The sequence below is a fragment of the Anguilla rostrata genome, chromosome 2 (genome assembly GCF_018555375.3).
Source record: "Anguilla rostrata isolate EN2019 chromosome 2, ASM1855537v3, whole genome shotgun sequence".
NCBI classification, from domain to species: domain Eukaryota; kingdom Metazoa; phylum Chordata; class Actinopteri; order Anguilliformes; family Anguillidae; genus Anguilla; species Anguilla rostrata.
In genome coordinates this window covers 56,621,370-56,644,723 of record NC_057934.1, presented here as the reverse complement: position 1 = coordinate 56,644,723, position 23,354 = coordinate 56,621,370, and the positions used below count along the sequence as shown (strand labels likewise).

Sequence of the window (23,354 nt, the reverse complement as noted above, 5' to 3'; positions counted from 1 at the left end):
CTCACTCGCTCCCTCTGTCTCACTGTCCATCATCTCTGTCTACCTGCCTGTCTCTGTCCATCTGTCCCTCTCTCTCTCTGTCTGTCCACTTGCCTGTCTCTCTGTCTCACTGTCCATCATCTCTGTCTACCTGCCTGTCTCTGTCCATCTGTCCCTCTCTGTCTTTGTCCACATGTCTGTCTCTGTCCACCTGTCCATCATCTCTCTCTGTCCACCTGCCTGTCTCTGTCCATCTGTCCCTCTCTGTCTCTGTCCACCTGCCTGCCTGACTATATTCATGGCAGCGCTGTTAGTATGGCTTCAGTCTCCAGTCCCAGATGGTTCTGATCTCAACAGATCTAAGGACACTTTCACCTTACCGCCTGGGAACAGCACTTACTGTGGCAGCAGTGGGACGCTTCAGACACTTGCCAGATTGTCAAAGTGGCAGTTAGCAGACGTCTGGTGTCTGTGAGAAAGTCCTTCATCTCACTGTTCAACCATATTCTTCTGATCCAGATTGTTTGAATGGCTACTTGTTGAATGTTGGCATTTTTCAGTATTGTATAGTGTTAAATGTAGGCAGTATCAGTAGTGTGTAGTGTTAAATGTAGGCATGTATCAGTGGTATATAGTTGTAAATGTAGGCAGTATCAGTGGTATATAGTTGTAAATGTAGGCAGTATCAGTGGTATATAGTTGTAAATGTAGGCAGTATCAGTAGTGTGTAGTGTTAAATGTAGGCATGTATCAGCAGTGTGTAGTGTTAAATGTAGGCATGTATCAGTGGTATATAGTTGTAAATGTAGGCAGTATCAGTGGTATATAGTTGTAAATGTAGGCAGTATCAGTAGTGTGTAGTGTTAAATGCAGACATGCATCAGTAGTGCATAGCGTTAAATGTAGGCATGTATCGGAAGTGTATGTTAAATGTAGGCAGTATCAGTAGTGTGTAGTGTCAAGTGTAGGCATGTTTCAGTGGTGTATAGTGGTAAATGTAGGCACGTTTCTGTGGTGCAGTAGGCTGCAGTCAGTAGGTTTCCTGTTTCCTGACGTGCCTGTACGGTAGCTCTTCAGAAGAGCCGCTCGCGTTCTTTGTGTCTCGGGGTTAAGCCTCTGATGGGTGTGAGCTGACAGATGTTCGCTAACTTGTTCTGTCCTGTTCAGCAACCCGCTGACTGATCTTCCACCTGTGTGCGCGCATGCGCGTGTGTGCACGTGTGTGTGTGCGTGCGTGTGTGTGCGCGTGTTTGTGTGTGTGTGTGCATGCATGCGTGCTTCTGTGCGTGTGTTTGTGTGCACGTCTGTGTGTGTATATATATATGTGTGTGTTTAATACCAGCCCTGTCCTCTCTGCTCTGCAGGACTACTATAAGATCATTAAGTGTCCTATGGACATGGGAACAATCAAGCGCAGGCTGGAGAACAGCTACTACTGGAACGCCCAGGAATGTATCCAAGACTTCAACACCATGTTCACCAACTGCTACATCTACAACAAGGTAGGGTCCCTAAGCCCCGCCCCCACGCCGCTGTCTGAAAAGCCCCGCCCCTTGCCGCCGTCACACTGTGCCTCTGGAGTACAGCTCTGATCCAGTGTGTGGCCCTGTGCATTTACACACGTACGCACACACACACGCAAGCACGTACGTATGCATGCACACACACGCACACACACACACACACACACACATACGGGCATCTTCCAGCAGTTCAACTCCTACGTGATTTCCCACATTCCGTTTGCATTTTTGTGGTTGCACTTGCAACGGCTTCACCTGCGAAGAACTCACATGCAGGTCATAGTTGATGATGTGTGAGCGTGTGTTTGCGTGTGTGAGCGCGAGGCAGAGTGTGTGTTTGTAGCAACAGAGGCGCAGTTTGGTCGCAGCGCGTTAGCTGCCGCGCTTTCGCCAGGGCGTGTTGAGCTGCGCTTGCGTTGGATCGCTAACGTGGCCGCGGGCTCAGGAACCCTGACGGGGATGACTTCCCCGTGTCCCCTCCCTCCCGTTCCCCCCTTTCACCTGCTCAGTGCTCTGCTCCCGCCGTCCCACTCTCGTCTGCTTCTGTGTGAAGTGCTTCGGGCTGCCCAGAGTCTGATGTGACAGCGCGATAAGGAGTCCCTTATTTCCCCTTTGCGCTCGGAGACTGTAAACATGATCGGCTCGTCTCCCGCCGCTGTCGTCACGCGCTGTGTGAGACAGCGGATGTGACGGACCAGCGAACGTCCCTGAGGACCGGAGCAGCCGATTGGCCGCTCGGTGCGCTGATGACACTGGTCTGCGCGGTTTTAAGAGCGATGTGGATAGACCTGTTACGGCTGGTAAAAGGCTGTCTGAACCGGAGAGAAAGAATGCTGCAGTACAGTAAGAGTGTGACTGCAGGGGGGAGGGGGGGGGAGAGCTTAAAACCCGAGCCAGCCCCAGGGGCCGCTTGCGCGTGATGGGTCTCTGACTCAACAGGCTGCAGCGCTGGGAGAGGCCGACGCCGCCTCACCGGCGGCCTGATGGAACGCCGTCCCCGGCCTGGAGGAGGGTGCTTTTCCATGGAAACCCCACCCTTCTGACCGCAGACTTCTCTCTGAGTTGTTTTTTTTATCTCACCCCTTATCTCCGTTTTTAAATGAAGCTTTCGGCGCTGCAGCGGCTCGGCGCGCCGCTCCAAACAGGAAGTGCAGACAGGAAGTGACAGGGCAGGGGGCCCTGACGATCACGCAGCCGTGCGGTTTGCACAGACAGGAAGCAGCCGCGAGGGCGAGCTGTGTGTTCTTAACGCGCCTGGGTGGGGTGCAGTCCCAACGCTGACCTTCAGCTCCTGACCCCTGAACCCAGCAGGGTTGCTTTTATTATTTTTTTATTTTCTTTATACCGTTTTTACAATTAATGCTGAATATAAATGAAAACCGTCCTGCTGCAAAATTCCACTGCAGTCAACACTGCACACGCACACACAAGCACACACGCACACACACGCGCACTCGCGCTCCCACACGCACACACAAGCACACACGCACACACGCGCTCCCACACGCACACACGCACACGATATGACTCATCAGTCATGGGGCTCCCTTGTCCCAACAGGCGTTGCAGATTTACAGGAAGCCCAGTGTGTTTGGTATGATGTGGACAGTGATGTCACAGTTAATGTGTGTTGGTCAGTAAGCCCAGTGTGTTTGGTATGATGTGGACAGTGATGTCACAGTTAATGTGTGTTGGTCAGTAAGCCCAGTGTGTTTGGTATGATGTGGACAGTGATGTCACAGTTAATGTGTGTTGGTCAGTAAGCCCAGTGTGTTTGGTATGATGTGGACAGTGATGTCACAGTTAATGTGTGTTGGTCAGTAAGCCCAGTGTGTTTGGTATGATGTGGACAGTGATGTCACAGTTAATGTGTGTTGGTCAGTAAGCCCAGTGTGTTTGCTATGAGGTCATTGATTTATGTAGGTTAGTTGGGACTGGGGTTGGTACTTGACACTCCTTGTGTTGGCCTGTGACAGTTGGTATGTGATGATTTCCTGGTGTGTTGAAACGTGATGGTTTCGGTGTGTGTTGGCTCATCTGTTACTGTGGTTTCCCATGTGCTGTGTGATGTGTTTCAAAGTGATAGTTTTTTGGGGGAATTTTGGTGAACTGAAACTCAAATGGTTATGTCGTGGTTAGAATGTGTTGATGTACGATGGTTAACTTGTTGACATGATGGTTAGCCTGTGTTGATTTGATGGTTAACGTGTGTCGTTGTGATGGTTAGCGTTTGTTGATGTGATGGTTAACGCGTGTTGATGTGATTGTTAGCATGTGTCGATGTGATGTTAGCGTGTGCTGACATCATGGTTAGCATGTGTTGATGTGAAGGTTAGTGTGTGTCGATATGATGGTTAGTGTGTGTCGATGCCATTGTTTGCATGCGTCGATGTGACGGTTAGCGTGTGTTGATGTGACGGTTAGCGTGTGTTGATGTGACGGTTAGCGTGTGTTGATGTGACGGTTAACGCGTGTTGATGTGACGGTTAGCGTGTGTTGATGTGATGGTTAACGCGTGTTGATGTGACGGTTAGCGTGTGTTGATGTGATGGTTAACGCGTGTTGATGTGAAGGTTAGTGTGTGTCTATGTGACGGTTAGTGTGTGTCGATGTGACGGTTAGCATCTGTTTACAAGTGCGCTCGCACGTGGTGGTAGGTAGCGCTCGTGTGGACCTGTGGTGATGGTGGGCACGTGCGAGGGTGGTTGCCACGAGCGTTGACATGTTTATGTGTGTAGGCAGCGGTTGGGTTGTGTGTGACATGTTGATGTGTGTAGGCAGCGGTTGGGTTGTGTGTGACATGTTGATGTGTGTAGGCAGCGGTTGGGTTGTGTGTGACATGTTGATGTGTGTAGGCAGCGGTTGGGTTGTGTGTGACATGTTGATGTGTGTAGGCAGCGGTTGGGTTGTGTGTGACATGTTGATGTGTGTAGGCAGCGGTTGGGTTGTGTGTGACATGTTGATGTGTGTAGGCAGCGGTTGGGTTGTGTGTGACATGTTGATGTGTGTAGGCAGCAGTTGGGTTGTGTGTTGACATGTTGATGTGTGTAGGCAGCGGTTGGGTTGTGTGTGACATGTTGATGTGTGTAGGCAGCGGTTGGGTTGTGTGTGACATGTTGATGTGTGTAGGCAGCGGTTGGGTTGTGTGTGACATGTTGATGTGTGTAGGCAGCGGTTGGGTTGTGTGACATGTTGATGTGTGTAGGCAGCGGTTGGGTTGTGTGTGACATGTTGATGTGTGTAGGCAGCGGTTGGGTTGTGTGTGACATGTTGATGTGTGTAGGCAGCGGTTGGGTTGTGTGTGACATGTTGATGTGTGTAGGCAGCGGTTGGGTTGGTGTGACATGTTGATGTGTGTAGGCAGCGGTTGGGTTGTGTGTGACATGTTGATGTGTGTAGGCAGCGGTTGGGTTGTGTGTGACATGTTGATGTGTGTAGGCAGCGGTTGGGTTGTGTGTGACATGTTGATGTGTGTAGGCAGCGGTTGGGTTGTGTGTGACATGTTTATGTGGCGCAGAGCTCACTGCGCGTGTTGATATGACGGCAGCTGGCATGTGTGTCGACACGTTAACGGGATGGCGGTTAACGTTTATGTCAACGCACGGCGGAGCTCGCTGCATCCTGCTGCCACGTGCGACAGGCGGGGTTTGGCGCGTGCATTTTTAAGCGTTGCCGTGTGACTTCCGCAGCCCGGAGATGACATCGTCCTGATGGCCGAGGCTCTGGAGAAGATGTTCCTGCAGAAGATCTCCGAGATGCCCCAGGAGGAGACCGAGATCACCGTCATGCCTGGCAAGGGGCGTGGCCGGGGTCGCAGAGATGTAGGTGAGTGGGCCACAGCGGGCCTGGGCGGGGTCGTGGGCGTGGCCTGGGGTCGGAGAGATGTAGGTGAGTGGGCCACAGCGGGCCTGGGCGGGGTCGTGGGCGTGGCTTGGGGTTGCAGAGATGTAGGTGAGTGGGCCACAGCGGGCCTGGGCGGGGTCGTGGGCGTGGCCTGGGGTCGGAGAGATGTAGGTGAGTGGGCCACGGAGGGCCTGGGTGGGGAAGTGGGCGTGGCTTAGTTCACATGAAAGCTGGAAGGAGGGGAGGAGGCGGGGCTAAGAGAACAGGTGACAGAATGATATGCAATATACTGAGAGAGGAAAATCATACAACTGCTGCAAATGGCAAACTTTGTTTCAGGTTTGTGGGGTTAACCAGCTGCTGAAACTAATCTTATTCTCACTTTTATTTTTTTCTCTTTCCCTCTATCTCACCCCTTTTGCTGTCGTCCTCTTTCTCTCCCTGTCCCTTTCTCTTTTTTCTCTTTCACTTTCTCTTCCTCTATTTCACCACTTTTTCTCTCCCCCTCTCTCTCTCTCCCCCCCCCTCTCTCTCCACACTGTCTCTCTCTTTCTACACCCTCTCCCCCTCTCCCCCCACCCTCTCTCTCAGGTCTGAACTCAAAGCCAGGCTCCGCCCAGGACTCCCCGTCCACGCCCCCTCACACGCGCGGGCTGGCTGGCGGCGTCTCCATGGGGCCCCCGACCCTGGCCCCCCCTCCGCCCCCCATTCAGGCCCTGCCCTCGCGGCTGCCCCCCACCCAGACCACCCACGCTCCCCACCTGGGGCCCCCCTACTCCCTGGGCCCGCTCGACTGCCTCACCCAGCCCCCCATCCTGACCTCCGTGCCCCCTCCAGCCCCAGCGCCCCCTGTGCCCATCCTGCAGAGCGTGGCCCCCCCAGTCAAAGTGAGTTTCTTCACCAGGGGAGGGGGGTGGGGGGGGAGGGTGCTGTTTCTTTTTTCACAGTGGACTTGTTATGGAACTGCTTTCATGGCTTGACTTCCTCTAACAGGACAATTCTGGAGGAGCTAAGAACTATTCATAACTGATATTGATCATAGCTAATATTACTCTACAATATTTTCATCATTTTATTTGATTATTTTTTGCTTTTTTTGTTTTATTGGTCTTATTATTTGTAGTTATTTTGTCTAAAAAAAGAATTTATTTATATTTATTGATAATTTATTGATATTTAGTCTCGCTAACACTGCATTTACAACAGCTGCCTTATAAATGTTTATTTGTAAGGTGGTTGTTGGGAAACATCATGTGTGATAATTTCTTGCCTGGATTTCTTGCATCTTCAATCTCTGCTCTAATGAGCTGCTGATTCCTCAAGAGTTTGGGAAGATGGGTTTTAGGCACTGCCCTCTGCAGTGTTGTGACATCACCCACGTGCTGTTTTGGTACTTCTTTGGTTTGCGTAATGAACTCTTGTAGTAAAAGAGTTTGCCTGGAAAAGTTGAAGCTGGCGTGTGCGTTAGCTGTGTGGTTGACCCGTGGCCTTGTTTAACTCGCTCTGTTTCAGGCCTGTGTGACCCGTGGCCTTGTTTAACTCGCTCTGTTTCAGGCCTGTGTGACCCGTGGCCTTGTTTAACTCGCTCTGTTTCAGGCCTGTGTGACCCGTGGCCTTGTTTAACTCGCTCTGTTTCAGGCCTGTGTGACCCGTGGCCTTGTTTAACTCGCTCTGTTTCAGGCCTGTGTGACCCGTGGCCTTGTTTAACTCGCTCTGTTTCAGGCCTGTGTGACCCGTGGCCTTGTTTAACTCGCTCTGTTTCAGGCCTGTGTGACCCGTGGCCTTGTTTAACTCGCTCTGTTTCAGGCCTGTGTGACCCGTGGCCTTGTTTAACTCGCTCTGTTTCAGGCCTGTGTGACCCGTGGCCTTGTTTAACTCGCTCTGTTTCAGGCCTGTGTGACCCGTGGCCTTGTTTAACTCGCTCTGTTTCAGGCCTGTGTGACCCGTGGCCTTGTTTAACTCGCTCTGTTTCAGGCCTGTGTGACCCGTGGCCTTGTTTAACTCGCTCTGTTTCAGGCCTGTGTGACCCGTGGCCTTGTTTAACTCGCTCTGTTTCAGGCCTGTGTGACCCGTGGCCTTGTTTAACTCGCTCTGTTTCAGGCCTGTGTGACCCGTGGCCTTGTTTAACTCGCTCTGTTTCAGGCTTGTTTATTATGTGGGGCTCTATTGGATTTTATGCTGTGTCGCTGTAACCTCCTGGCCAGAGCTCTAGAAAAATTGATGCTATTCCCTGAGGGGGCTGGCCTGGACGTATCAGGGGATGAAAAAAATATGGAAATCCATAAATGCTTTTAATATCCATTTTTCAAGTTGAGGTCCAAATCTAGGGATTTGGCAGACGCTTTAGACAAAAACTGACTTGCACGTTTAATGTGAAAAGCAGACGGGGGATCGAGAGATGGGCCAACGATGAAGTCAAATAAGCCATCGAAGTGTACGGAATAGGGCCTGCAAATGTAAGGGGGAATGTAATAAAGAGCTTCCTGTCAGGCTGGGCAGGTCATCCGCCTCTTCAAAAACAAAAAGTAATGTTCCTGCCCCCCTCTGTGTCCCCCCACCCCCCCCCCAGCCGAGAAAGAGCCAGAAGCGCAAAGCGGACACGACCACGCCCACAGCCAACGACCAGCTGAGCGAGTCGTCGCCCGCGGGGCCGGAGTCCAAGGGCAAGACGCTGCCGCGGCGCGAGAGCAGCCGGCCCGCCAAGCAGCCCAAGAAGGAGGCGCCCGACTCCCAGCACCACCTGGGGCTGGGCGTGGCCGGGGGCGGGCTCGGGGGCGGGGCCGGGGGCGGGGCGCGCAGCCCCAAGCAGCAGGAGCAGCTGCGCCACTGCGCGGGAATCGTCAAGGACATGCTGTCCAAGAAGCACGCCGCCTACGCCTGGCCCTTCTACAAGCCCGTGGACGTGAAGGCCCTGGGTCTCCATGACTACCACGACATCATCAAGCACCCCATGGACCTCAGCACCATAAAGGTGGGCGTGAGTCGTGGGGCGGGGTTTGGTGGGGTACCTGCGTGTGCATGTGGGCGGGAGATGGGGTTCATTTCCACTGTGGAGAGAAAGATGTGTCAGCAGAGACGCTTTAAAGGTCCTGCTGATTGATCCTGGCCAATGAGCAGGCTTTCCTGCAGGAATACATCTGTTCAGAATAGCACCACCTTGTGGTTACTGTATCTCTTGCCATGCAAGTTTCCCTCTCTGTCACGAGCTTTAAAATAGCCAGAGTTATATTTGCCCGACTACTTCATATTTAGCTTGCTGCTCCCATTTTCGGGAAATTTACATTTGTCACATCCAAGATGGTGTCGCTACGTCAGTGTAGCTATCTTGTTAGCTTATTTAGATTGCTTCCGAACTGCATGAAAGTGTGTTGTTCCATAGCTGGCTTGCTGTTGATGCCAGGTTCTGCACATGCTCAGTACGGCTCTGGTTCTGCGCATGCTCAGTACGGCTCAGGTTCTGCACGTGCTCAGTACGGCTCAGGTTCTGCACGTGCCTAGTACAGCTCAGATTCTGCGCATGCTCAGTGCGGTTCGGGTTCTTCACATGCTCAATGCGGCTCAGGTTCTGCACATGCTCAGTATGGGTGTAAGGGGTGCTGTTGGTGTTGCAGATGAAGCTGGATAGCAGGCAGTATCGGGATCCGCAGGAGTTTGCCGCAGATGTGCGGTTAATGTTCTCCAACTGCTACAAGTACAACCCACCTGATCACGACGTGGTGGCTATGGCACGCAAACTACAGGTGAGAGAACACACACACTTACGAACACAGGCTGGCCCTCTCACAAACTTAAACTGCCTCTCACAAGCTGTCTATTACGCACCCTGGATGATAACAGTTATAAACATGCTCACCAAGGACACATTTTGGGAGGGGGGGGAACTACATTTCCCACGGTTCTCTCCTGAAGGCAGCATCCTCTTCCTTCTCGACAGGACGTGTTCGAAATGCGCTTTGCCAAGATGCCGGACGAGCCGGAGGAAGCATCGGCCCCCGCCCCCTCACCTGCGCTTCTCCCCGCCCCGGTGAAGCCCCAGCCCCCGCCCACCCTTGGCCACGCCCACCCCTCCTCCTCCGACAGCTCCAGCGACTCCTCCTCCGAATCAGAGTCCTCCACAGACGACTCTGAGGAGGAGAGGGCTCAGAGACTGGCCGAGCTACAGGAACAGGTGAGAGAGAGAGAGGGAGAGAGAAAGGGCTCAGAGACTGGTCGAGCTGTAGGAACAGGTGGGAGAGAGAGGGGCAGAAGGAGGGAGAGCGAGAGAGGCAGTGAGAGAGGGGAGGGGGAGAGTGGGGGCTGAGGGAGAGAAAGAGGGGAGGTAGGATAAATAATGACTGACAGAAAGGGAGTGATAGAGATGGGGAAGAGGAAGTGAGAGAGGGAAAGAGAAAGGGGGAGAGAGGGGCTAGAGAGGAAAATGGAGTGAATATGTAGGCTGAGAGGGAGCAGGTGAAAGGAGGGAGGGGAGGGAGGTAGAGATGGAAGGAACAGGCATCAGGGTAAAGGTGTTAAGGTGGTTATAGAGCAGGCCGCTAACAGAACATGCTGTCCTTTGATGAAATCAGACGTCACCAGAAAGCGTGATCCAAAATAAGAAAGAAAAAAGAAGAGAGAAAGAAGTGGCCTTGGGTTCACCCTTTCCTCTACCTCCCCCTCTCTCAGTGGAGCGGAGGACAGAATGTACAGAAAGCAGCTTTTTTTTTTTCTCCCAAAGCTTTCAGTTCACAACTTTCCTTTGTTTCTCTACGTGGACACTCCTGTCTACCATCTACGCACCCTCACTACACACGTCCCCACCACCCACTGCATACACCATGCCACACACACGACCCACTCGTCACACGACACCACACACATACACAGCACTCATCACCACCCATATTGCACCTTCCTAACTCGACCCCCATACCCTCTCCACTGTACCCCTTAACCCCCTCCTCCTACCCCTCTAACCCTCCACCTCCCCTCCCATACCCTCTAACCCCTCCTCATACCCCCTAACCTCCCTCCTCATACCCCTCTAACCTCCCTCCCCATACCCCCCTAACCTCCCTCCCTCCCCTAACCCTCTACCCCCCTCCCTCCCCATACCCCCTAACCTCCCTCCCCATACCCCTCTAACCTCCCTCCCTCCCCATACCCCTCTAACCCCCTCCCTCCCCATACCCCTAACCTCCCTCCCCCCCATACCCCTCCTAATCCTCCCATCACCTCCCCCATACCCCTAACCTCCCTCCCCATACCCCTCTTCCTCCCTCCTCCTACCCCTCTAACCCCCCTCCCTCCCCTACCCTCTAACCCCCTCCTCATACCCTCTAACCCCCTCCTCATACCCCTCTACCCCCCTCTCCCTCCCCATACCCCTCTAACCCCTCTCTTTCCCCTGGCAGCTGAAGGCCGTGCACGAGCAGCTGGCCGCCCTGTCCCAGCCACAGACCAGTCGGCCGAAGAAGAAAGAGAAGGAGAAGAAGGAGAAGAAGCAGAGGAAGAAAGGGGCGGGGCCGCCCACGCTGCTGGAGCCCGCCCACGAGCCGCCCCCACAATCCCTCAGGAAGAGCAAGGAGCCTGCGCCCAAGAAGGCCAAGAAGCCCAGGTAGGCTCCGCCCCAACTCCCAGAATTCCATAGCGCGGGAAACAAAGTGTTTCACTCAAGAAACAAACGTTTAAAAACTGTTTAGGGTGGGCATGGCAGGCGGTGCGGAGATGTAACCAGGAACTGCGAGCGATCAGCATCCATGGTAACGGTCCTCGACAGCCAGACGTTCAGTTTGTGAGACGGTTTGGATCGTTTTCCTGCAGAATGCCGTGTACACTCTCTACTACATTTGAACTGGTGGTTGGTCATGAATATAACTTTGGGAGTTGGGTGTTGAATTTACTGTCCAGCAAGGCTGTGTCCAGCGGTCTGTCCAGCTAGACTGAAAAGTGATGTTAGCTAGGGGGAATATATAAAAGTATAGACGGGTAATTACATTTTAAATCAACTGTATCAATCAGTATTGTTAGAGGCTGTTCAGGTCGCCCTCTAGTGGTGTGTGAAAAGAGGACAGTTCACTCTGAACCTGTTTAAAACTGGGCATGCGTTACATGATTTTCAAGCCCCGTTTGATGATGACTTGAGATCAGGCAGAGTCTGTGGTAGTTCAGGGTAGTCCAGGGTAGTCACGCTGTATAGATGCAGCTGTAGTTGTTATGTGTGTGGGAGTGAAAGACTCAAATCTCTGTCCATCCCAGTCAGCAACACCAACATTAAATTGAACATGTTTGAGTTCACCGGGCCTAGTCTTTGCATATTCCTGTGTTTTGCGCTCGTCAAAGACTGAAATCACACTGGGGAATTTTCCGTAGTCATTGAAAATTGAATTTGCAACACAGAATGAAGCAGGAGGTAAAACATGGAGGTGACCCCAAGATCAAGCGTGCGCTGAGCTGGATAAACACGTTTTCAGGAGTGCTAAAAATTAGGAGCAACACGTGGATTTGTGGCAGGCTGTATAATTGCTCTATGGGCTCCATGTTTGTTCTGGTTTCAAAACATCGCAGAAAAAATAAATTCTCAGTGGCGCGGGTACGCCACAGGGAACTGCGTCCTCCTGTTCTCAGTCTACATTAGTGCTCCTCAGAGGCAGAAAGCGTTTTGTGTCTGCGTCCAGTACGGCACAGACCCTTTAAGTTTCAGTTGCTGAATTTGTGCTGGTCAGCCTCCTCACTGTCGATTGGACGAATCTTCTAAGGTAATACTCCCGCCTATGGAAGTTGTCCAGTGAAACGTCTTCACCTGATTTAAAAGGATCTGTGGTCCAGCCGCGGGCGATTGCGCGGCCCAATCGGATGTGATGGGGGCGGGGTGGTGAGGCTGCCCGCTTTGGAGGCGGGCTTTGTGTTGATTGGACCCCGGGGCTCCCTCCCGGCTTGACTCGCTGGGTCGGTTCTGAGCTGCTGCGGGATAGGCCCGCAGTGAGTCAGGCCCTGCTTCAGTGAGTCACCTGGAGCAGAGAGAGGGCAGGCCGTCACCGCTACAGAACCTCGGGGGGCTCTGGCCATCTGCTTTCTTTTTGGGGTTTTTTTTTCAGCCTTCCAGGAAATAGCTGTAACTGACGGGAATCTCTCTCGTGCATTGCATCATGGGAATCAGTCCTGTCCAGTGCCCTGGATAAAGCGATGGAGTACCCATCTGAGAGACTGAAGGTTTTTGTGGGAGACTCTGTTTTAATTTCTTAGAAGGTGGAATTTAGAATGTATGTGGAATTTAGATGAATACTTGGAATTTGCCTTTAAGGTAGAGAGCCAGCACTTTGATAATAAGCTCTCGCCTCTCTGGGTGATCTGACTGTGGCAGTGCATGATGGGAGTCTCTCCTGTTTCCCGTTTCTCGCCTGTACAGCAGCAAGAAAGAGGGCGTGAAGAACAGCCGTTCGGCAGCCCCCGCGCCTCTGGCCCCTCCCACGCTGGCGCCCGTGGCGGCGCTGGACTCTGAGGAGGAGGCGGGGCCATTGGCGGGGCTGGGGGCGGGGCTGGGGACAGGGGAGAAGTGCAAGCCCATGTCATACGAGGAGAAGCGGCAGCTGAGCCTGGACATTAACAAGCTGCCCGGCGACAAGCTGGGCCGTGTGGTGCAGATCATCCAATCACGCGAGCCCTCGCTGAAGAACTCCAACCCCGACGAGATTGAGATCGACTTTGAGACCCTCAAGCCCTCCACACTGCGCGAGCTGGAGAGATACGTCTCCTCCTGCCTGCGCAAGAAGAAGAAACTGCCTGGTGCGTGTGCGTGTGTGAGAGTGAGTGTGAGAGTGTGTGTGTGTGTGTGAGAGTGAGTGCGTGTGTGTGTGTGTGAGAGTGAGTGTGTGTGTGTGTGTGTGTGTAAGAGTGTGAGTGTGTGTGTGTGTGTGAGAGTGAGTGTGTGTGTGTGTGTGAGAGTGAGTGTGTGTGTGTGTGAGTGTTTGTGAGTGTGTGTGTGTGTGTAAGAGTGTTTGTGAGTGTGTGTGTGTGTGTAAGAGTGTTTGTGAGTGTGTGTGTGAAGAGTGTGTGTCTGGGTGTGTGCGTGTGCACACGTGTATGTGCGTATGTGTGTGTGTGTGTGTGTGTGATTGCACACAGAGAGGTTCTGACCCTGTTGTGTACTGCAGTGGCAGAGAAGACGATGGAGATGATGAGTGTGAAGATGAAGGCTGGCTCTTCGTCGGACTCGGGCAGCAGCAGTGAATCCAGCTCCTCAGACAGCGAGGACTCTGAGACAGGTAGGGTTCCACACCCGCACACTCAGCACAGGTAGGGTTCCACACCCGCACACTCAGCACAGGTAGGGTTCCACACCCGCACACTCAGCACAGGTAGGGTTCCACACAACTGTAACTGGAACTCTAATTTCCCTCTTTCGTTTTTAATTATCTCTCAGATAGTTTCAGCCAACATGCAAGATAAAAGATCTCCTCCCTCTCTGAAATTTGTACCCGAGCATGGACAAAAATATGAAGCATTAGGGGTAAAATGAATTAACAGAAAGTAAAGTACCAAAATAAAAGGATTTCTTGAGGTCCAGGATGGAAACTTGTAGATTTCTCACTTCTGAATCGATTTCCGAATCAATTTTCTCTTCTCTCTTTCCCTCTCTCTCTCTCCCTCCCGCTCCCCCAGGTGTGGCTCAGAAACAGCAGAAGAAGGGCCACTCCATTAAGGAGGGGAAGAAGCCTCACCACCAGGCGGCTGGTGGGCTCAACCACCAGGGCATGAGTGGGGGAGCCCCCCAACCCCTGGCCCCCCCTATGCCTCAGGTCCCTGTGGTCCAGCCCACCCAACTAAAGCAGCAGCAGCAGCAGCAGCAGCAGTACCCCTCCCCTGCTGCGTTTGTGGTTCCTCCCGTCTCCCTGGAGTCCTCCCAGTTGCTAGGGGGCGCTCTGGACCCCATGCCTCACTTCGGCCAGCCCCTCATGCACCTGCCCCAGCAGCACCAGGAGCCCTCCCCGCCTGCACCCCCCCACCTCAATGCCCACCCCCCCATCGAGACCCACGCCTTCCTCAGCCAGCGCTGCCCTGTGCTGCCCTCGCCAGGTAGGCCAAAGATGGTGGAGGGAATGGCAAGATAGGCACATGATAATGCAAGGCAATGGAGGTGCGGTGTCCAGTGCAGACAGTTGGATTGTAGTTCTGCCAGGGACTCGCTGGACCTGCGTTGAGGCCGAACTTATTATTTGAGTCTGTTTACATGAGTATTCAAGCAGAATGTGGATATTAAACTAATGATCTGCAGAGTTAGCTCAAAACTAGTAGGCCATTTTGTTTGTTGAACATACATACATTACGGTATTCAACCTGGCAAAGTAAGTTCCCTAACAAATGGCTCACCTCCTTCATAACTATGCATGGAAATGCATTTTCAACAAAATATTTCTTTGAATGCCTTGACATCGCTAATCAATTAGTCCAAAAAATGTGACTGGTTTAGTTTGTGTAAAATGGGTCACTTGTCTCTGAAAAAAATTCAGTTCACTTCCATTCTAACCAAAGTAATGCTGCATACCTGCTTAGTTGCATGGACAGAAAATGTTGGAAATTGCCACTCTGGGCAATACATTGTCATGTCTGGGTGTGTCCATACAGCTTTCCTGCAGTGTCAGAGGTCAAAGGTCAGAGAGCAGGAAGTTTCTGATTTATTGGAAGGACTTGTTAGTGAAATGAGGTGATAGAACTTCACACAAATGTATTATTGTCTGTATGTAAATCTTAAAACAACTCTAATTCTGTCATTCTCCCTTCCTCTTTCCCTTCTCTCTGTCTCTCTCTCTCTCTCTCAGCTCTCCATAACGCACTGCCCCAGCAGCCCTCTCGCCCAAGTAACCGAGCCGCCCCGCTTCCCCCCAAACCGCCCCAGCCCCCCACCCAGCAGGCTCCGCCCCCCCAGCAGCAGCAGCAGCAGCAGCAGCAACAACAACAACAACAACAACAACAACAACAGCAGCAACAACAACAACAACAACAACAACAGCAACAGCAACAACAACTGCAGCAGCAGCAGGCACTGGCACAGGCACAGCAGCAGCAGCAGCAGCAGCACCTGCCCACCCACATACTGCACCCCCCTCAGCCCCCGCTGCAGCCGCGCATCCCCTCCCCCACGCCGCTGGCCCCCCAGGGCCACGGCACGCTCGGGCTCCTGTCGGCGCAGCCTCCGCAGGCCCTGCTGGAGGATGACGAGGAGCCGGTGGGCCTTCCTCTCAACATGCAGCTCTTCATGCATTCTCTGCAGAGCCGGTCTTCCGCCCCGGCCCTGCCCACCGTCGTCTCCGCCTCCTCGCTGCTGCAGTCGGTGCAGGTGCAGTCGCAGGCCGTGCAGCCAGCTGCGCAGACTCCCCAGCTGCCGCCGCAAACCCAGCAGCAGCAGCAGCAGCAGCAGCAGCAGGTGGCCCTGCTGCAGCAGCAGCAGCAGCAGCCGCAGCCTCGGCTCCTGCAGCACCTGCCCTACACGCAGGGACCCGTGCAGCCGCCGCACGCGCAGCCCACGCACGCGCAGCCGGCGCAGACGCACAAGGGCCTGCCGCCCCAGGCCAAGCAGCAGCTCATACAGCAGCAGCACCACCATCCATCTCCACGGCAACACAAGCCCGACCCCTACAGCACCGGTAAACAAGCATACGCGCCCTTATACACACACACACAAACACACACACATATATACATACACACCAACAAGCACACATATACATGTACACACACACACAGAAATGCACAACCAAAACAAAATGGTTAAGGCCCAGTCCATCTGCAGTTTTATGTACTTTTGGGGACTAGGTCACCTGGTGTTTTTGTTCTTGTTGGCTGCATTAGGGTGTTACATGTGGGGTCATGTAAGGACATTTAAATCCTGGGGATTTAACCCTCATTGTCTGATGAATTTCTCATTGTAATGTGCGCCCTCCTCTTACGCCAGAGCACATACCTGCCAGCCGGCCTAGCACCTCATACACGACCTCCAACCACTTCCACGAACACCCGACCTGTACTAACAAACAAGCGGACACCACATAGTACACACCATAGTACACACCGTACTGAACAAACAAAGCGGACACCACATAGTACACACCATAGTACACACCGTACTGAACAAACAAAGCGGACACCACATAGTACACACCGTACTGAACAAACAAAGCGGACACCACATAGTACACACCATAGTACACACCGTACTGAACAAACAAAGCGGACACCACATAGTACACACCATAGTACACACCGTACTGAACAAACAAAGCGGACACCACATAGTACACACCGTACTGAACAAACAAAGCGGACCACCACATATGTACACACCATAGTACACACCGTACTGAACAAACAAAGCGGACACCACATAGTGCACACCATAGTACACACCGTACTGAACAAACAAAGCGGACACCACATAGTACACACCACTACAGTGACACCATAGTACACACCGTACTGAACAAACAAAGCGGACACCACATAGTACACACCATAGTACACACCGTACTGAACAAACAAAGCGGACACCACATAGTACACACCATAGTACACACCGTACTGAACAAACAAAGCGGACACTCACATAGTACACACCATAGTACACACCGTACTGAACAAACAAAGCAGACACCACATAGTACACACAATAGTACACACCGTACTGAACAAACAAAGTGGACACTCACATAGTGCACTATTTTGTTTTACTTTGGTATTATGTATACTTATGGCGTGTATAAGGTATACTTTTCCAGCACTAACAGCCCCCTTCCCGTCTGGTGACAGGTCATGTGAGGGAGACCCCCTCCCCTCTGATGATGCATTCCCCCCAGCTGCCCCTGTACCCCCCCACTGGGCACCACACCCCCCCACACAACCTACAGCAGCCCAAAAAACCTGTGAGTATTAAGAGTGTGTATGTGCATATGTGTGCGTGTATGTTTTGGTTTGTGTGTATGTGTATGTGTGTGTGTGTGTGCGTGTGTGCGTGCATGTGTACCTGTTGGTGAGTGTGTGTATGTGTTGGTGTGTGGCTGTGTGTGTATAGCCATGTATGTGTGTGTATGTATGTCTCTGTAGGACGTAGCTGTGTGTGTGTGTGTGTGTGTGTATCGTTTGTACTCATTGTGTGTACTAACACTCAGGAGCAGAGGGCACCCCCGGCCATGGTTGGGGTGAAAGAGGAGAAGCTCTCCCCATCTCCTGCGATGCGGGGGGAGCACTTCAGCCCCGCTCTGCGGCAGGAGCCCCAGAAACACCCTGAGAACAAGCCCCCCCAGAGTGAGTATCACTGAGCGTGTGCGTGCATGCGCGCGTGTGTGTCTGTACGTTTGTGTTTGTTTGTTACATGTGTTTGTGTGCGTGCATATGTGTGTACGTGCTTGTGTGTGTGTGTGTGTGGTGCACGCAGGGCTATGCACTTATTCCTGTGTGTGATTTTAGGATCAGACCTGAAGCCCCTGGAGACCTCTCGGCCTGTTATAAGCTCCTCTGAGCATGGAGCCCCGCCTTCCTCCCTGCAGGACAAGTTAAAGCATGAGCCCAAGACTCCCATCACCTCCAAAAAGGTGAACACTGCACCCTGCTCACTGTGGGGTCCCCAAACCCACTCACCATGGGGACCCCAAACCCACTCACCGTGGGGCCCTCAAGCCCACTCACCGTGGGGACCCCAAACCCACTCACCGTGGGGCCCTCAAGCCCACTCACCGTGGGGACCCCAAACCCACTCACCGTGGGGACCTCAAGCCCACTCACCGTGGGGACCCAAAACCCACTCACTGTGGGGACCTCAAGCCCACTCACTGTGGGGGCCCAAACCCACTCACCGTGGGGACCCCAAACCCACTCACCGTGGGGACCTCAAGCCCCACTCACTGTGGGGACCCCAAACCCACTCACCGTGGGGACCTCAAGCCCACTCACCGTGGGGACCTCAAGCCAACTCACCGTGGGGGCCCCAAACCCACTCACTGTGGGGACCTCAAGCCCACTCACTGTGGGGACCCCAAACCCACTCACTGTGGGGACCCCAAACCCACTCACCGTGGGGACCTCAAGCCCCACTCACTGTGGGGACCCCAAACCCACTCACCGTGGGGACCTCAAGCCCACTCACTGTGGGGACCCCAAACCCACTCACTGTGGGGACCTCAAGCCCACTCACCGTGGGGACCTCAAACCCACTCACCGTGGGGACCCCAAACCCACTCACTGTGGGAACCTCAAGCCCCACTCACTGTGGGGACCCCAAACCCACTCACTGTGGGGACCCCAAACTCACTCACTGTGGGGACCTCAAACCCACTCACTGTGGGGACCCCAAACCCACTCACTGTGGGGACCCCAAACCCACTCACTGTGGGAACCTCAAACCCACCGCAGCTCCTGAATGTCTCCCTGTGCTGATTCTCAGGATGTGAAGCTGAAGAACATGGGCTCGTGGGCCAGCCTGGCGCAGAAGCCGGCCTCAGCTCCCTCCTCCACGCTCAAGTCGTCCAGCGACAGCTTCGAGCAGTTCCGCCGTGCCGCGCGCGAGAAGGAGGAGCGGGAGAAGGCCCTGCGCGCGCAGGCCGAGCAGGTGGAGAAGGAGCGACTGCGCAGAGACCAGGAGAAACTGCGGTGAGAGAGGAGGAGAGGAGGGGGGGAGGGAGGAGCGGCGTGGGACAGAGAGACTGGTGGTGGAGTGTGTGTGAGTGGTTTTCAGTCCTCAGCCTTACGCAGAAAGGGCTGCTGTTGGGTGCAGGCTTTCGTTTCCCACCAGGCACTTACACACCTGATTCTACTGATCAAGGTCCTCAGCAGACTCTCCAGTGGTTGATCTGTAGAATCAGGTGCGTCACTGCTTGGTGCAGCCACACTAGCCCTCTGGATGAGATCTGGTCAACTCCTAGTGTAGAATGCTTGTGAATGTGTGTGTGTGTGTGTCTGCATGGTGTATGTGTGCGTGAGTGCGTCTGCATGGTGTGTGTATGTGTGAGTGCGTCTGCGTGGTGTGTGTGTGTGAGTGCGTCTGCATGGTGTGTGTGTGTGTGTGAGTGCGTCTGCATGGTGTGTGTGTGAGTGCGTCTGCATGGTGTGTGTGTGAGTGTGTCTGCTCTTCATGGTAGTCGTCCCTCTCACGTGGTCTGGTGTCATCGCCTGATACCTGACACCTGTTGTTTGCAGTGCATTGTGGGAAAACGTCTCTGTGTGCTCACACAGAACCGGTTACACCAGTTGAGCCAATTAAAGCAGTGGAGGGTAGGTCACATGTCCAGATCAGAGGTAGAAGTCAGTGTTGATTTGTGAGACCTGTCTCTGCTGGAGCGGGTGGGTGTGAACAGGCCGAGTCACTGCGCCCAGTCTGTGAAAACCGCTCCCCTGTCAGTTATTTGGTGTTTATTTTTTAACGCATTCTTAACGCTGAAGGTTTTGTCTCTGTTCGTTGAAGCTGACATGCTCCAATTTGACAGGTCTTTTTAAAAATTTAGCGATATGGCCAAGTATTAGACTGAGAGTGGTTACTCTGTACTGCAATGGAACACTAGAAACATTCTATCTCTCACACGCGCACACGCGCACACACACACACACTTAACTGTGTAACTCCTGTTATGTAGTTAAGGAGCTGAGAGGACACAGCAAGCACATTAGCAAGTTCATTATCTGTTGAGTGGACAGAATGTGGATGTTCTAGAATAACTGGATGATCAGCTGCTATTATGAGGATTGTCTGTTTATTGTTATTGCCGGAACATTCCGGTTTCGTGCTGCTGATTAATATTCATGAAGGGGCGTATCCAGGAACAGTTCATGTATAATTCTGCTGTGGTGTTATGGACAGCTCCTACTCAAATCTGTTAATTTTGGATAGTATATAATGAATTAAATGAAAGATTTGACATCCTAGAGTGTTTCATATAAGAAGAATCTCATAAAATGAAAAATGGCTAAATGAATGAAATAGAGGAACAAATGCGTGTGCGTTTGTGAAAGCACCGATCAGAGGCAGAGTGATGCTGACTCTGCCCCGCCCCAGGCCCCGGGAGGAGGAGGAGCCGATGGAGCCCGGGCGCCGGCCGCCAGACGAGCCCGCAGCGCAGACAGCGCACCAGCGGCGCAGCCTCGCAGGCACGCGCAGCGCAGCCGGCGCAGGACGCGCGCCGCCGGCAAGGCGACCAGCAGAGCACGCGGCCGGAGCAGGGAGAGAACGCCCAGCCTCCAGCACGCAACGCGTACAGCCACGCCGCCCAGCGTCACAAGCCCGCTGTACACACAGACACCAGCGAACAGACAAGGACACACAGCGTGATCACACAGACACACAGCTGTTAACACAGACCACAGCTGTAACAACAGACACACAGCTGTATACAACAGAACCAGCTGAGACACACAGCTGTATACACACAGACACACAGCTGTATACACACAGACACACAGCTGTATACACCACAGATACACACAGCTGTATACCACACACAGTATACACACAGCTGTATACACACAGACACACAGCTGTATACACACAGACACACAGCTGTATACACACAGACACACAGCTGTATACACACAGACACACAGCTGTATACACACAGACACACAGCTGTATACACACAGACACACAGCTGTATACACACAGACACACAGCTGTATACACAGACACACAGCTGTATACACACAGACACAGACACACAGCTGTATACACACAGACACACAGCTGTATACCACAGACCACAGCTGTATACACACAGACACACAGCTGTATACACACAGCTGTATACACACAGCCAGCTGTATACACACAGACACACAGTGTATACACACAGACACACAGCTGTATACACACAGACACACAGCTGTATACACACAGAACACAGTGTATACATACAGACACACAGCTGTATACACACAGACACACAGGTGTATACACACAGACACACAGCTGTATACACAGACACAGCTGTATACACACAGACACACAGCTGTATACACACAGACACACAGCTGTATACACACAGATATACAGATGTATACACACAGACACACAGCTGTATACACACAGAACACAGCTGTATACACACAGACACCAGCTGTATACACAGACACAGCTGTATACACACAGACACACTGTATCACACAGACACAGCTGTATACACACAGACACCAGCTGTATACACACAGACACACAGCTGTATACACACAGACACACAGCTGTATACACACAGACACACAGCTGTATACACACACACCTGTATAACACAGACACAGCTGTATAACCATTAACACACAGATACACAGCTGTATACACACAGACACACAGGTGTATACACACAGACGCACAGCTGTATACACAGACCACAGCTGTATACACACAGATACACAGGTGTATACACACAGACACAGCTTATACACAGACACACGTGTATCACAGACACACAGCTGTATACACACAGACCAGCTGTATACATACAGACGCACAGCTGTATACACACAGACAAGCTTACACACAGACACACAGCTGTATACACACGCACACAGCTGTATGACACACAGACACACAGCTGTATACACACAGATACACAGCTGCATACACACAGACACACAGCTGCATACACACAGACACACAGCTGTATACACAGACACACAGCTGTATACACACAGATACACAGCTATACACACAGACACACAGCTGTATACACACAGACACACAGCTGTATACACACAGACACACAGCTGTATACACACAGACACACAGCTGTATACACACAGACACACAGCTGTATACACACAGACACACAGCTGTATACACACAGACACACAGGTGTATACACACAGACACACAGCTGTATACACACAGATACACACAGACACACAGCTGTATACACACAGATATACAGATGTATACACACAGACACACAGGTGTATACACACAGACACAGCTGTATACACACAGACACACAGGTGTATACACACAGATACACAGCTGTATACACACAGACACACAGGTGTATACACACAGACGCACAGCTGTATACACACAGACACACAGCTGTATACACACAGACACACAGCTGTATACATACAGACACACAGCGGTATACACACAGATACACAGCTGCATACACACAGACACACAGCTGTATACATACAGACACACAGCGGTATACACACAGATACACAGCTGCATACACACAGACACACAGCTGTATACACACATGCGCATGCCTACACACTTACTGTTTGCACGCACAGTTGCGCATATACATGCGCGCACGTGCTCATGCACACACAGACATACACAAACTGATGTGAATAAATGCAGACATACGCACACTGGCCTGTTGACTTCTGAAAACTGCTAAGCGTACGTCCCTCTTCCTTTTGAGTGAAGTCTGAATTTGACTGTTATAGCGGTAATAATTCAAAATGGCCACTGAGGATTGTAATGATTTTACAGTAGAGGAATTGATTTGCGTAGGAAGGCTCAGACCTTCCCGCAGCCCTGCAGCATGCTTGAGTGTTTTCTCTCTGCCTTCCGTAGATGGCGGCCACCATTGACATGAATTTCCAGAGCGACCTGATGGCCATATTTGAGGAGAACCTCTTCTGAAACTGTACAGATGGAGCGGAGGACTGGGACACGGAGGGAGACACATGCAAATTTACAGAAACTTCAAATAAAATTGAAAAAAAAAAAAAAACTTGAATTAAAAGAACTAATACAACCCAACGTGGGCCGGATTTACAAACAGACTTTCCCGTCAGGAAAAACCAAGTGGAAGAGGCGAGGGCGGGACGTCGAGAGGTCCTCGTTTGGGAAAGCGGGAGGCCCGCCCGCCCGAAACCATGTGACTGTGGAAAAAGGACCCTGTCAGCCCCCCCCCCAGCACTCTAAACACGGCCGTATGCATTGCTCTTCACCACAGCAACAAGCAGCGGACTAGATTCACCGACCGGACCAGCGGTTGGAAGAGGGGGGCGGGGTCACAGTGACCTCAGACTAAAGTTGAGCGGGAAGAGCGGTTGGATGTG

At 52.4% G+C, this 23,354-nt stretch overlaps 1 protein-coding gene across 1 annotated transcript in view; it reads left to right on the top strand.

Moving 5' to 3' along the window:
• The window catches only part of LOC135248578 (bromodomain-containing protein 4-like), a 32,831-nt gene extending 9,899 nt beyond the window's left edge, over positions 1-22,932 (top strand). The window contains exons 3-19 of the mRNA XM_064323372.1: positions 1,344-1,481; positions 5,192-5,327; positions 5,937-6,232; positions 7,915-8,316; positions 8,957-9,085; positions 9,280-9,513; positions 10,736-10,938; positions 12,730-13,106; positions 13,475-13,585; positions 13,983-14,396; positions 15,140-15,964; positions 17,124-17,236; positions 17,483-17,618; positions 17,781-17,905; positions 18,754-18,959; positions 20,359-20,488; positions 22,864-22,932. Coding sequence (XP_064179442.1) covers positions 1,344-1,481; positions 5,192-5,327; positions 5,937-6,232; positions 7,915-8,316; positions 8,957-9,085; positions 9,280-9,513; positions 10,736-10,938; positions 12,730-13,106; positions 13,475-13,585; positions 13,983-14,396; positions 15,140-15,964; positions 17,124-17,236; positions 17,483-17,618; positions 17,781-17,905; positions 18,754-18,959; positions 20,359-20,488; positions 22,864-22,932 — 4,044 coding nt within the window. The remainder of the gene's footprint in view (positions 1-1,343; positions 1,482-5,191; positions 5,328-5,936; positions 6,233-7,914; positions 8,317-8,956; positions 9,086-9,279; positions 9,514-10,735; positions 10,939-12,729; positions 13,107-13,474; positions 13,586-13,982; positions 14,397-15,139; positions 15,965-17,123; positions 17,237-17,482; positions 17,619-17,780; positions 17,906-18,753; positions 18,960-20,358; positions 20,489-22,863) is intronic.
• Positions 22,933-23,354: the final 422 nt, after the last annotated feature.